General features: G+C 21.7%; 1 protein-coding gene across 2 annotated transcripts in view; it reads left to right on the top strand.

Moving 5' to 3' along the window:
• Mitf (transcription factor Mitf) overlaps positions 1–15,318 on the top strand; it is a 97,024-nt gene extending 81,706 nt beyond the window's left edge. The window contains exons 6-7 of one of the 2 annotated variants that reach the window (XM_015332639.2): positions 1,683–1,962; positions 6,983–15,318. In XM_015332639.2, coding sequence (XP_015188125.2) covers positions 1,683–1,962; positions 6,983–7,246 — 544 coding nt within the window. In that variant the 3' untranslated portion in view covers positions 7,247–15,318. Of the gene's footprint in view, positions 1–1,682; positions 1,969–6,982 lie in introns of both variants that reach the window. The other variant, XM_089178657.1, reaches the window with a different exon arrangement.
• Positions 15,319–15,708: the final 390 nt, after the last annotated feature.

Here is a 15,708-nt window from a genome sequence, read left to right as displayed (position 1 = left end):
TTTTTTTTAACACATCGTTCGTCCGTTCTACTTTTTTAAATAAACAAAAAGAAGAAAAAAATACAAATAAAAATAAACAAATGCAACAAATGCAACAAATGAACGAGAGGATCAGACTGAACGAATAAAATGTTTCATTTTTTTTTCCTTTTTCTTTGTGTGCAAAATTTGTTTGTTTGTTTGTTTGTTTTTTTTTTTTTTACATCAAATGAGATGCCATTTTTACTACGTGTGTTTGTATTTTGAAATTGTATTTTTGTTTTTGTTTGTTTGTTTGTTTTTTTCTTTTTTATAATATTATAAATTTTATTATACTTCGTAGATGAAGTATAGGTTGATTTAATTTATTAGTTTCATTGATAAAATAATATTATATTAATATAATATAATAGAATATTATTATTATTATTATTATTATTATTATTATTATTATTATTATTATTATTATATATATAATAAAAATGTTGTATTATATTATGTCAAATATAAAATATTTATATTAGTATTAATTTAAAAACTATTCAACAAAGTTTTTAACAACCTTTATGCAATCTTTAAACCTCCACCCTCTCAAAAAAAAATTTAAAAAAAAAATATATATATATAAACAATTTAACATTTGTGTTATACAACCAATTATTTTTACATATGTAAAAAACAATTTGATAATATATCCTTGCTAATTAATATCATATTATTGCACACTATAATTAACAAAATATACTAACTATACTGTAATCACACAGAAAAAAAAAAAATTATCAAAAAAAGAAAATAAAGGATGTGGACGAAAAAATTGGTTAAACTATTAGGCCAATATTAATAATAATATTTAAAATAAAATTGAATAAACCTTTGGTATCCGGATTCTTTTCTAGTTTGCAGTCAAAAAGTAATAGTTTCGTTTCATTTCGTTTCATTTCGTTTCGTTTCGTTTCGTTTCGAGTCAAGGAGTCGCGATTGAATTTCAATTTGTGCGTGCTTCAAATCTTAAGTTGAAACTGTAAAGTGACTTTTGTGTGCTACAAGCTTCTTCTTCTTCTTCTTCTTCTTCTTCAAAACGACAACTATTACATATACTACTACTACTACTACTACTATTACTACTAGTCCAACTATGAAGAAGAAGAAGAAGAAGAAGACATAGTCGTATAATGTCGCTTTCATTTAGAAATTGCTTCACACGCAGAAAAGGAACTCGAAATTCCAATTGAAAGTTGATACATACACATATACATGCAAACATACAAACATAATACACACGTACACACGTATACGAGTAGAACATACGCACGTACATTTGCTAACTGTACTATTAACACAGTTACAAATTGCAGTTAGTTTACAAACATTCGTATTATCAAAATCTTTAGATGTATTTTTTTTTTTATTTTGAATTTTACTTGCATTTTTTTAATAATAATTTTTAAAGTTATATTAACAAACAATAAACAAATTAAAAATAAAGAAATGTATTGTTCGTTGAGTTAAAAGTTTGAAACTCGTAAAAACCTGCTTGTATTTTTCTTCTTCTTCTTCTTCTTCTTCTTCACAGATTCTTTTTTTATTTAATTTTATAACAATATTATTATTATTATTATTATTATTATTATTATTTGTTATTTAAAAAATAATTTCATATTAATTATGTATTTTTTATTTCTTTTTTGAATTTGTTTTAGTTATTACGAAATAGTAAGGGACGTTAGGCCAAACAAAGGAACGATATTAAAATCATCCGTGGAGTATATTAAATTATTGAAAAATGAACTGACCAGAATGAAACAAAATGAATTGAGGCATAAACAATTGGAACATCAAAATCGTCGTTTATTATTACGCGTGCAAGAATTGGAATTACAAGCCAAGGCACACGGACTTCCAGTTTCCGATTTCAATTGGGCATCTACGTCTGGCAGCATACTCAACCCTTTTCCAAGGAGTAAGCTCGAGCAACGAAAGGTACACGTGAGTGGAACCCTTTCTTTGTTAATTTACAATGTATATATATATATATGTACGTATAAATGTTTTTTTTTTTTTTTTTTTTTTAGAATAGCGTTTGTATGAATTATTTCATTTCAATGATTGCAAATAACAAACGATCTGAAATAAACGTTTCAAATTTATCACTCAAGCTCATTGGTCAATTTACAATTGCATTATGGTTTAATAATTTTGTTTATTGGTTCGTTAAATATATCTCGTATCATTTGTAAATTTCTATTTGATTTATTTTGATAACATTGATGATACATGAGATATATTTAAAATTAATTTTTTATTAACATTTGTATTTATTTTTATTTTTATTTAATTTTATTAAAATTTAAATAATTAATAATAATTAATAATATTATACAAAATATAGTAACTGTGTAAGTTAATTTATAGTTAATTATATTATATATAATTATATAAATTATATAACTATAAGTTAACTTACATACTATAGTTTAAGTAAGTAAACTTAATTAAATATAATTTTTATTATTTGTTGTATGATAAAACCATAATGTTTACAATTATAAAATATTTTTTAAAAATAACTGTTGATCTTTTGTCAATGCAGTCATCAAATTTATTTATTTTATATTTTTCTTCCTATAAATATTTGTAAATTAAACATTCCTAATGAAATTCTACATTTTCATCTATTCAATATGTTACATTATGTTTGATTTATTATAATAATATTTTTTTAACTAAACCTTGACCCATTATTAACACAAAATTTCCTATTATTTAAAAATATGAATCTATAAAAAATTATTTATTTATTTTTTTTCCTTAATTGCAAACTTACAAAATCATATTTGAAATAAATATTAAACATATCCCTTTGTTTTGTACTTTTACAATTTTCTAAATATTTGATAATCAATGAATATTTATTTATTCAAATGTAAAATAATGCTTTCGCGTGTTTGTAATATTTAATATTTCTTATCTTGATAATTATTGTCTTTCTGACAATCACTCAGCAAACAAACTTCTGTATAATAAAAAGAAGAAAATGTTTTTAACCATTCATACTTTAACAGCTGATAGTACACAAACGAATTCTGTTACTTTGAATATTACACCGTAATAGTATAAATAGATAATATTATTTAAGAACGTAACACTATTCCATTCCATTTGGATCCTTGATCCAAATAAAAAAAAAAAAAAAAAAAAAAAAAAAACACGTCTGTCATTGTTAATCAATTCGATTTCATCATAATTTTACATCTGTTTCTTACGTGATCTAAATAACACAGTTTTATTATTCGTCTTAGCATTCATTTGAAAAAGTGAATTTTAGTTTCTTTTTTAACTTACGTAACCAAAATGTAACTTTCCTATTCGAGTAATGTAACAGTTATACCGTGGTTAGTTTTTTTTTTTTTTATTTATTTTCTATATCAAAAAAAGGACTGTCAAAGTATTTGACATGGGACAAGAAAGGGAAATTGTTCGAATAAAAAATTAAAAAAAAAAAAAATAAAAATATATATAAGATAGAAAGTTATGATAAAAACAATGTTAATTTGCGTATAAATAAATGTGAATTATTTTACTATTATTTTATTATTTTATTTATTAAATATATATATATATCGTGTATTATATATTAAATTAATTAATATTGATTAATATACTTATACACAAATATATATATATATATATATATATATATATATATATATATATATATATATATATATATATATAATTAAATTAATAATAATAAAAAATAATAATAAATAATAATAATAATAATAAATTATAATTTAATTAATACTTAATTTTATATTAATATATATATATAATTTTATTTATTTATTTTGTAATATTATTTATTCAATTTATATCAAATATTACAATGTTTTAAATTAATAATTGTAATTTATATTTTTTTGAAAGTAACATTTATTTATATTTAATTCATAATTATTTAATTACGAAAATTACGAAAAGAAAACCAAACAAATACAAAAAAAGTTTATTTTTTATTCTTTGTTATTTTTTTAATGATTATATTTAATATTGACAGAAAATATTTTTTAAAAGATATTTAAAATAGTTAATATTTAGTCAAAATAAAGTTACAAACGTTATCAGGTAATAACATCGTACACGCCCACGCAAGAGATAAATTACAAATCTATATATGTGTGTGTTTCTTCAATTATTTTTATATCATAGAATATTATTGATATTATAACAAATAATTTTGATTGACAAAAAAATAAAAAAAAAGATAAAACAAAAAAAAGATTGAAAATTTAAATAGAAAAATAATATTTTTAAACTGTAATTAAAACACTTCTTATTACAAATTAAAAAAAAAAGTAATAATAATAATATTGTATAAAATCAAGTAATGAATTTATTTATCACGTTATAATTCATATTATGTACAATAAATGAATTAATGAATTTTTTTTTTTAAATTACTTTAACAATTATCTTCCACATTTTCATTCAACTATTCAATTTGTTTATCATGTTATTAATCATATATTATTGTTATTGTTACATGTTTTATATATAAAATAAATGAATTAATGAATTTTTTATAAATATTTTTTATATGATAACTAATAAATAAATAATTTGATTAATTTTAAAAAAAGATATATATATTAACAATTATCTATCAAATTTTCAATTGATATTAATGTAACAATATTTCAAATTTAAATGGTCTAACATAAATTTCTATTAAATAGTTGAATATAATTCTATCTATCTATCTATCTATCTACCTATCTATCTATCTATCTATCTTTCTTACTCATGTTAGAATATGCTGGACCATCTTTAAGATGTTTGACGACGACGAGCCTGATATCTTACCAGAGATTCTACCAAAACTTACACCATTTGAATTACTGTCTTAGAGATATGGTTAAACCACGTTATAGTAATAGTACGGGTACTTCCTTTCGTGATATGATTACAAACTCTAACTGTGAACATTAGAACAATTCCTATTCTAACGATGTGTGATCATGATTGTTAATAATTATTACAACGATTAATAGTACAATATTTTATTTAATTATATATATATATATATCATTTATAATTTAATTATATATCATTTTCAATGTTAATTATATATAATTTATATTATTTATATAATTATGTATAATATTGTTGTAATACCAATAATATTCTATAAATAATATTAAAGAATATTGTTATACAATACAATAAATAAAATTGAAGAAACACACATATATAAATATTATAATATAATTACATATATAATTTAATTATAATAGAGAAATCATTAAAAAAAAAAAATAATTTTCTAAATGAAATTCCAATTGGAATTTTTGTGTTCCTTCCTTAAAATATTTTAGAATTAATAGAACAACAACAACAACAAAAAAAAAAAAGAAGAACAAAACAAAAATATATAATTTATAATTAAATTATAATTTTAATTTAAATATCATTTTAATTATAATTATAATAAAAAAAAAAGTCATTTTGAACAAACAAACAAAATAATTTTTCTACCAAAATTACAATTGGAATTTTTTTTCTTTTTTGATTCGTTCCTTAAAATATTTTTGAATTAATCTAACGAAAAAAAAAAAAAAATAAAAGTATATAATTTAGAATTAAATTATAATTATCATTTAAATATAATAATAATTATAATTATAATAATGAAATCATTAAAAAAAGAAAAATAATTATCTAAATGAAATTCCAATTGGAATTTTTTTTCTTTGTTCTTTAAAATTGTTTTTGAATAATAATAATAATAATAATAATAATAACGAAACAAAAATTGTATTATATTTTTTGATTTGTCAGTTAATGAGAAAAATGATGATAATAAAAAGGTTTCTTGTCAAAGTTAGGTATGATAACGCGTTGGCTTGATAAAATGCATTAAAAGCGACGAGATGGTTTAGTGGTAAGGAAAAGTTAAGTTTGAATTATTACACGAGATAAAGTTTTGTTCCATATTGTAAGTGTACTTACTTTATACTGACGGTTTCCCTTCGTTCTCTTAACTTAGAAATTTAAACATTGATAACGTTTCGACTGTGTATACTTCAAAGTTACGTATACATATATACACATACGTATGTGTGGTGCATCGTAGAAGTTTCTCTTTTGATTTTACGTTGAATTTTCTTCCGACTTTTTTTTTTATATATAAATAATAGACACGAAAATAAAGATTATTTTAAATATTTTATAACATAAGAAGATAGTCTAAAAAGATCAAAAGATAAAAATAATATCAAATATAAAATACGTTTTAATAAATAATTTCATTGGTTAATCATTTATCATTATTTTTCTATCATTTGTTTGATTCTTTTAACAAAATATTTTACATGGTTTCATATATGTTATGAACTATCATATAAATTGTTAAATTAAAAATTACGAGTGTTATTAATAAATTTAGGATTTGATATTAATTGTAAGAATTAAGTAAAATATTAAATAATTAATACAAACTCATATTATTATTTTAAATTTAATTTTGAGTTAGAATTAGTACTAAAATTAGTACATTTTTATAAATTTATATTGGTAGATATAATTTAAAAAACAAAATAAAAAAAACCACGAACTAAATGAAATAACCAATATAAACTCACAGTATTTTTTTTTAAATTTAATTTTGATTTACAATTACACCACTTGCATAATTATATGGGTGTGCATATAATTTAAAAAAAAATAAAAAATACCACGAATTAAATGAAATTACTATAATATAAACTCATATTATTTTAAATGAAATTAATAATTGATTATAATTTGGTTATTTCATTTGTTTATATATGTATTTGTATATAACATATAATACACATATTAATAATCAATTAATAACCGAATAAAATAAATCATATAACTTTCCTAAATGTAATATTTTCCCTTACAATTAGATCATTTATTATTATTACCATTCCTTACAAAAATTCCTAACACTAAAATTCATTTGTTTAATATTCAGATTCCAGATCTCGTAACTGAAGAGACAACAACAACAGCACCACCACCACCATCATTGAGTATGTCACAATTTGAGGATCTCATGGAGGACGACACTAGTTGTCCGGTTCATGGTGGTGATCCAATGTTGTCCTCCCCACATTTACCACCATTGAGTCCACCTGCAGCAGTTGCTTGTCATCATGGTTTACCAGACGAGGATACGTTAGGTAGTTTGACGGCAACCACTTCGAATTCTTCCTCGGACATGGACATAGTCGCGTAGCCAAGAAGAAATGTCAGCCCTTTATCCCTTCGATCTCAAGTTCGTCTTAGTTTCATCATCCTGACAACCACCACTACTACCACTACCTGCTGGTGGTGGTGTTGGTTGTGGTGGTGGTCGTTTTCATCGATGAACAAACATTCGAACCTTCCACCCTCAACCCCCGACACCTACACCTGAACCCACTCCACTTCTGTAGCCCTTATATTCCTCCTTTTTTATCTCATGATCAAACCACTTTCAACTTTTTCTCATCCACCACCAACACATCTTACTATACTATTACTATTACTATTACTACTACTACTATTTCTCCATTACTTCGTCCTATTGGTGGTTGTTATCATCCTGATCTTCTTTGTCGAGGTCTTCTTCTTCTTCTTCTTCTTATCGGATTCCAATGTCGTTCCTGTGACGATCACAGGAAAAATGTTCTTCCAAGATCAGAAAAAGAAGTCAAACAAAAAGAAAGAAGAAGAAGATGATGATGATGATGATAATGATAATGATGAATAATGAATTTTGATCAATACAAAAGGAAAAAGATTTGAACAAAATTATTAAACATTATGATAACATTGACGTGGTGATTTGAGTTTTAAGAGAGTTTAAGAGATGGGGTTTCTTTTATATTTTTTATTTTTTCCAACCCCCATCTTAACCCATTACTCGCCTATAGCCTTTTTTTAGGGATGCATATTCAAATTGTTTTTTTTTTTTTTTTTTTTAATCACTGCAACTTCCAAATGCAAAATTCTTTTAATAACTGTAACTGCAACATGCAAAATTCTTGTAATAACTGGAACTGCAATTGCAACTTCAAAATGCAAAATGCAAATTCGTTAAAATCATACAAAAGAAATTATTTCAACATTTTCTCTATTTTATTTTCAATCAATAATTGACGATATCAAATAATTTCTATATTTAAATATATAAAAAAGAAATATTTGTTGCAATAATAGTTCTATGTTGGTTAATATGAATATTGTTATACAGTTAATTTAATTTTATTTTTGCAATTTCGTATTATGACAGGTAATGGGTTAAACAAGAAGATGATACGAGTTTGATACAAAATTGAAAGAACAAAATACATAAAAGACAAAAATAAAATTATTTGACTGTTGACTTCCTCGCAGGAACGAGAAGAAGTTTTACATTCACCCCACCACCACCACCAACACCACCCCTAAAAATTATTTTTGTTCAAAGAAATAAAAAAAAGATATATATATATATATATATATGAAATAATAAAAAGTTGTGTGTGTGTTTGTTAAAAGAAGTTACCAAGAATTTATTGTTTTTTTACGAACATACATACAAACAAAATGAAACTAAATATATATCTATATATATATATATATATTTTTATTTTTTTTATTTTTTGCTTTCTCCTTTCTTTTTCTTTTTCTTTTCTTTCTTACTTTTTTCTTTTCATTTTTCGATAACAGCGGCTGGCCGCTTTATTTGCGTGCAATCCGTGACGATTTAATTCATATCGCGTTTGTTCTTTGTTCTCTTCTTAATTAAATATTATTAAAATAATTATAATAATTGTTTGTTGATGTTGTTGTGTTGTGTTGTGTTGTGTAGTGCTGTGTGATGACGAAAAGAAAAAAAAAGAGACCTATTTTATCGATCGTGTATCTATTATAGATCTCGAATCGAAGAATAAAACTGATAAATCGTTTTTGTTCGTTTATCTACAATTAATAATTTATAAAAACATTACGATCTTTTTATTTTATTTTATTTTTTTTTTTATTTCTTAAAAGATCTTTTTGTTATTAGATTTTAAGAGGAAACACGCCAATTTACAATCAGAAAACAATGGAAATCGTCGATTTAGAGAATCGTATTTTTTATTTATCGATCTACTTTGATTGCAATTGTTATTATTAATTTTTTTTTTTAAACAATAACGAACATTGCAATTATTTTTTCTTAGAAATATGATGCATGTATAAGATTTATATTAATTGATAAGAAAATATGGAAACGTTTATTTTATAAATTTATTTTTAATTAAATCCTACAAAATTCGAGTTTATTTCTAATGTTGTTTCAAAGTTCTTTTAAAAATATTATTAGAGACAATAATTATTAATTAATATAAAACAATATTATGCACGTTTCTTTCTTCTTCTTCTTCAAGTTTATTTCTAATGTTGTTCTAAAGTTTTTTTTTTTTAAATCTTATTAAACAATAATTTTAATCATTTATATGAAACAATATTATGCATATTTCTTTCTTCTTCTTCTTCTTTTAATTTATCTTTAATCATTTATAAGAAAAAGAAAGTTATATATATATATATTATATACAGTGTGTTTTGATAAAACAGTATTGAACAACGAGAAGTTTACTCGTCAAGTTTTCTTAGGATTTTCAATAATAACAATAACACAAGTTAATAATTACAATACGAATTTCATTGAAATAATAATAGCTTGTTGCCCACCTTACTTATTTTCAAAATGTATTTACAATGTCAAGATATTATTATATTCAATTTTTTATTACGATTTAATATTCATTTGATCTATTAGTCTTAAATAATTCAAAAATATTTAAATATTATTATTATTTTTTTTTTTTAATAATCATCAAAATTTAATGAACAATCGACAAAATTTATGAGAATGTTATTGAAAACCACGTTCATTTTATTCATTCTCTCTCTCTCTTTCTCTTACAGATAATTACATATTCGAAGGATAACTAATATTTTATGATATTAATTATACGACATGATAGATAATTTGATTTAATCAAAATTGATCTATTAAAATTTAAAAACTAAAGTTTAAATGATGGGAGGGGGGGTGGTGCTAGCATGGAAAAATAAAAAAAAATAAAAAAATTCAAGTTGACCAATTAAAAATTTCACGTGAAAATATTCCAAATAACAAATAATTAAATAATTATAAAAATACGATTTGTAATGATTGATAATTAATTGAAAAAAAAATTCACGAGATCCCATAGAGAAAGTGTATAATAAAAACACATAAATATAAAATGAAATAATTCAAAATTAATTAACAAATAAATAATAAAATGAAGAAGAAGAAGAAGAAGAAGAAGAAGAAGAAGAAAAAATGTATGATTGAAAACAATTTAATACATGATTCAGTTTAATTGTAAGATAATAGATAATTGCGAGTGAAGAAAATTCACGAAATTCCATAAGAAAAAGTATATAATAAAAATCCATAAATAAAATGAAATAATTTAAAATTAATTACAAAATAAATTTACAAAAGTATTCAATAACAATAATGATAAATAATCGAGTGAAGAAAATTCACGAAACCCCATAGAGAAAGTATATAATAAAAATTCATAAATAAAATGAAATAATTCAAAAATAAATAAATAAATTAAGTAAAGAAACAAATAACAGAATGAAAAAGAAGAATGAAAAAGAAGAATAAGAAGAAACACATATGAGATTAAAAAAAAAAAAAAACAATTTCATATAGTATTCTGTTGAAATGTGATAGATATAATCGAGTGATGTAAATTCGAGGAAATCCCATAGAGAAAATGTATATAGGGACCATGAAGTATTAACATGTGAGATAGAGAGAAGAGACTTGATTCTGTCGATTCTGTCATAGTTTACATTAGCTTCTGCCAGGTAAAGCACTCAACACTCCAAGTTCGTTACTAAGTTTGCTAATAGTTATTGTCTTCGTTCGACGTTCAATCCGTGCTGCGCATGCCGAATGAGTTTGGCTTAGGTTAAAGGGTGAATAAGGGTGGTAAAGAAGGTTTATAGTAGTAGTAGTAGTAGTAGTAGAACAGAATTGAGAGAGAGAGCACCGATTTCTACGAGGATTTCACTACCTTTGTGTTCGACGAGCCGTCTAACCTAAATTGCAACCCCCATCGCCTTAGGCCAACGCGAATTGTCCCTTTATCTTTCCCTTACGCTTTGTCGAAACACGGACAAAAATTTCATTCGTCAAATTGTTTATATATCTTTTACACACTTTCATATATATATATGATAATATATAATAATATATTATATTATTCACATATTATAATATAAATATCATGAATGTATAATATATATATATTAGGTTGGTAATTAAGTTAATAAATAAGTTAAATTTAATTTTAAATTTAGTTAAAAAAAAAAAAATTAAAAATCAAAAATAAATAAATAAATAAATTAAAAATTTAATTTTTTTTTTATAAATTTAATTTCAAATAATTTAAATTAAATAAATTAATAAATAAATCAACAATTATCACAATATATATTATGATATTATATATTATATATGTGAAGGTATAATATATTATCTTATATTAAATAATATACAAAATATAACACATACTACTACTATTAATGAAAAAAATTATCATTCATAAAAGTATTCGATTACGATTAAACCCTAAATAAATTACATATTATTTTTATTATTTCATTTAATTAACAAATTATGCTTTTTTTTTTTTTTTTAAAGGAAACATCCTAACGTCAAACATTTAAAACCCATCCCTCCCTTACCAAATTTCATTTCTATCTTTCTTTCTTTTATTTTATTTTGTTAATATTTAACCAACTTTATTAAACCAAATTTTGAACAGATAGGTTTGAAAATACTATCAAAAGAAATCATAGGAAAATAATTGTAGCAACACCTTTAAGTTTACTTTTGAGTGTTAAAGTGACGTACGTTTTCAAGTGTCGATAGTTAAGGGATTAGCTCAAACCACCATAGAGGGTTAGAGAAAGGTAGGAATAGGGGATAGATAGATAGATAGATGGATTTCGTTAACTATCGTAAATCGAAACCGGTAAGTCGGTTTGGTTTGCTTCGGAGAGTCCAAGTGTAAATGAATTTATTCGAGCTCGTATTTCGTTCTATTTCGATGTATATCTATATCACTAAACGTCTATTGCACATGTGTGTTTCTATGTATAAACATATACACACGTACATATGTACACGAATATTTGTGTATGTATTTGAGTATATATAAACGAATGCATTGCATAAATACACGTGTGTGTTTACGTGTGTTTGTATCTGGGCGTTATATATAAACGAATGCATTGCATATATACGTATGTGTACGTATGTGGATGTATAATGTATACATATGGGGTAGAATGGGTCAAGTTGATATTGGGGTAATTAGATATAATATATTGAAGTTATCAGATTAGTATACATACAATTATGCATATAGTTTGATTACTGATTATTAGAAATTTCCTTTTTTTTTTTTTTATGAATTTCATTCTAATCATAATGGTTTTTTTTTTATTCTTTTTATTTTCTAAATTATATATTTACGTTTAATTATAATCAACATACTGATTGAGATATTTCATTTAATTGAATAAATATATTATATCATTATATATGTTTAATTATAAATGGTACATAAAATATTATGCATAGTTTGATGGGTGATTAAAATATGTTTAATATATGTATTAAAATCAATTAGTATGATTTCGGGAAATGAATAATAATTAAAATGATTTTTATATCATGATTAATATTAATGAATATTTAAAAATGATTTTTAAATCATGAATAATATTAAAAATATTTTAAAATGACTTTTAAATATATAAATCATGAATTATATTAATGAATAATTAAAAATGATTTTTAAATCATTATTATATTAATGAATAATTAAAAATGATTTTTAAATCGTTATTATATTAATGAATAATTAAAAATGATTTTTAAATCATTATTATATTAATGGATAATAATTAAAATGATTTTTAAGTCCTGATTATATTAATGAATGTTTAAAAAGATCCACAAACATTAAATAATTATTTTTCTCGTATAATCTACCTGTTATTTTTTTTTGCTTTTTAATTTAATTATTATAACAAAACACATAAGAAAATAAAAAAAAAAAAACAGAAAAGAAGAAGATCGTTTAAATTGAAATATCGATTCTCGATCGACGATTTATTACAAGGCGTTGCAATAATGCATCATGATAAAGATAACTAAACAAATAATTAAAAAAAAAAAAAAAAAAAAAAAAAAAAATTAAAAAAATGCAAGAAACAATGTATACGTGTTGTAAAAGTTGAGATACGTATGCGTGTGTCATATGTAGACTATAGTAAAATGTATGTATGTATGTACAATTTTTATGATAAAAACATCGAAACCAATACTAAGAAAAATATATGAAAATAGAAAAATAAAAAGAAAGAGAGAGAGAGAAAGAGAGAGAGAGAAAAAGAAAGAAAGATTTATATATACATATATACATAAATGTATTTTTGTAGGTTTTTTTAAAAATATATTTTATGAGAAACATAGAAAGTATCCTGTTCGAGAAAACCATAAAACTTTCGAATATATCTTCCTCTCTCTCTTTCTCTACTTTCCTTTTATTTTTTATTTTTTCAACCACCATCTTTGGTTTCTCCATCTTTGTAAATATATACTTGTTATATATATATATGCGTGTGTACATACATACTTATAGATAATTTTTCTCATATCACAGAGAAAAGAAAAGAAAAAAAAAAAAATAGAATTTAGAATTAATTCTTTAAAAAACCACAAAAAAAAAAAGAAAGTATAATTCCATATGATAATTTTTTTCTTTTGCAAAAATTGTAACAATTTATAATTCCAATATATATATATATATGATTTCATTATCAATCAAATGATATTATATTATAAATAATAAATAACGAACATATGATAGTTTTTTTTTTATTGGTAAATAAATTGTTCGAAATAATCACTTGGAATTGTATTTTGATAAAAAGAAAAAAAGATTAAAAAAAGAAAAAAAAAAAAAAGAAAAAAAATATTTAAAAACAGAAGGACCACGATATTTACTCGCTAATTAGTATTATTAATACTTAAAACTGTGTGTACTCGTATAATTAATTAATTAATGAGTACAATAAAAAGAAAAATAGAAAAAAAATTTAATAAAATAAAATAAAATATATATATATATGTATAGTAATACTCATGTTTGTATGTGAAATAAATACATACATGCATACATATGTACAAGATGATAATGATAATGATGATGACGATTAATGAAAACCCAATAAATAAATAAAAAAAAAAACTCCAATTTATAAATAAATAAATCTCCTATGAATGAAAACAATCCTATGTATATGTGAGTGTATATATTTATATGTATAAAAAAAGAAAAAAAATTATATACAAATATATATATATGGATAAAAATAAAAATAAATCAGAAAATAATTTACTCGCATAATATGTTAATTGTCATAGTTGAATAATGTTTATTAAAAATGTGAATATTCTTTTAAGATTGTGAACAAATTATTGTCATATTTAAAAAGATTAATCGTTGTTTAGTATTATTTTTTTCTCTTATTTCCTATTATTTCTTTTCAAATGCACAAACATTATTTCTTTTGTATGTTAATGAAAATCACCATTTTATTATTTTTTAATTATCTTTTCTTTCTCATAAGTATCAAGGACAAATAATAAAATGAATATTTTATGAAAATAATAAAATATGAGATTTGATCTCGAGATCAATCTTAATTGTTAACCAGTCTTTATTATTATTATCATTATTATTATTATTATTATTATAATATTAATGTTACCATTATTATTACTATTAATTATTATTATTATTATTATTATTGTTAAATAATATTGCATAACGTTGTGCAATGTAAAAATTGATGAGTGACGATTTAATGATAATGTTACGTTATCCTTAAAATTTTATCTTTGTTGTTTAGTGTGTATGATGATGACGTGTATATGTATATGCATGGATGCGCGTATGTGCGTTCACGTTGTATTGAACAAATAAGTTGTACGAACTTTGTTGAAAAAAAAAAAACAAAAAAAAAAGAAAATGAAAACAAAAAAAAAGAACAACAACAACTTATGTGAAAATTTTTCTATTAATTGACTTATACACAAATTAATAATAATTATTTGTTGAGAATGACGATGACGAAGATAACAAATGTGTTTTATTTTATTTATTATATATATATATATATTTCTACTATAAAAAAAATCCTTTTACCACACATTATCCCTGTAATTTCTTTATTTTCATCCTATTTTTAAAAATCATTTTTTAAAATATTTAAATATAATTAATTAGTAATAAATATTTTTCACAATTATTAAATTAATAATTACTACAATAATATATTTTAAGGCAATTAGAAATTGAATAAAAATAAATATAAAAAAAAAGTAACGAATAAATTGAAAAATAATATTTAAAAAAAAAAAGAGAAAATAAATCAAATAGATTTTGACAAATAAATTAAAATAAATAAAATAATACATTTTATTATAATTATATAATTTAATATAATTATTATACACAAATATAATATATAAATATATAAAGTTATATATATATATATTTGAGGGTAGATATTTAAAATGGTGTAGAAGAACTCGAATAA

This window comes from Polistes dominula, unplaced genomic scaffold (genome assembly GCF_049000335.1).
Source record: "Polistes dominula isolate Pdom_NZ unplaced genomic scaffold, Pdom_raw_medaka contig_11, whole genome shotgun sequence".
Classification (NCBI taxonomy): domain Eukaryota; kingdom Metazoa; phylum Arthropoda; class Insecta; order Hymenoptera; family Vespidae; genus Polistes; species Polistes dominula.
The sequence above is the reverse complement of the archived record's forward strand: the minus strand, read 5'-3'. Positions and strand labels throughout refer to the sequence as shown.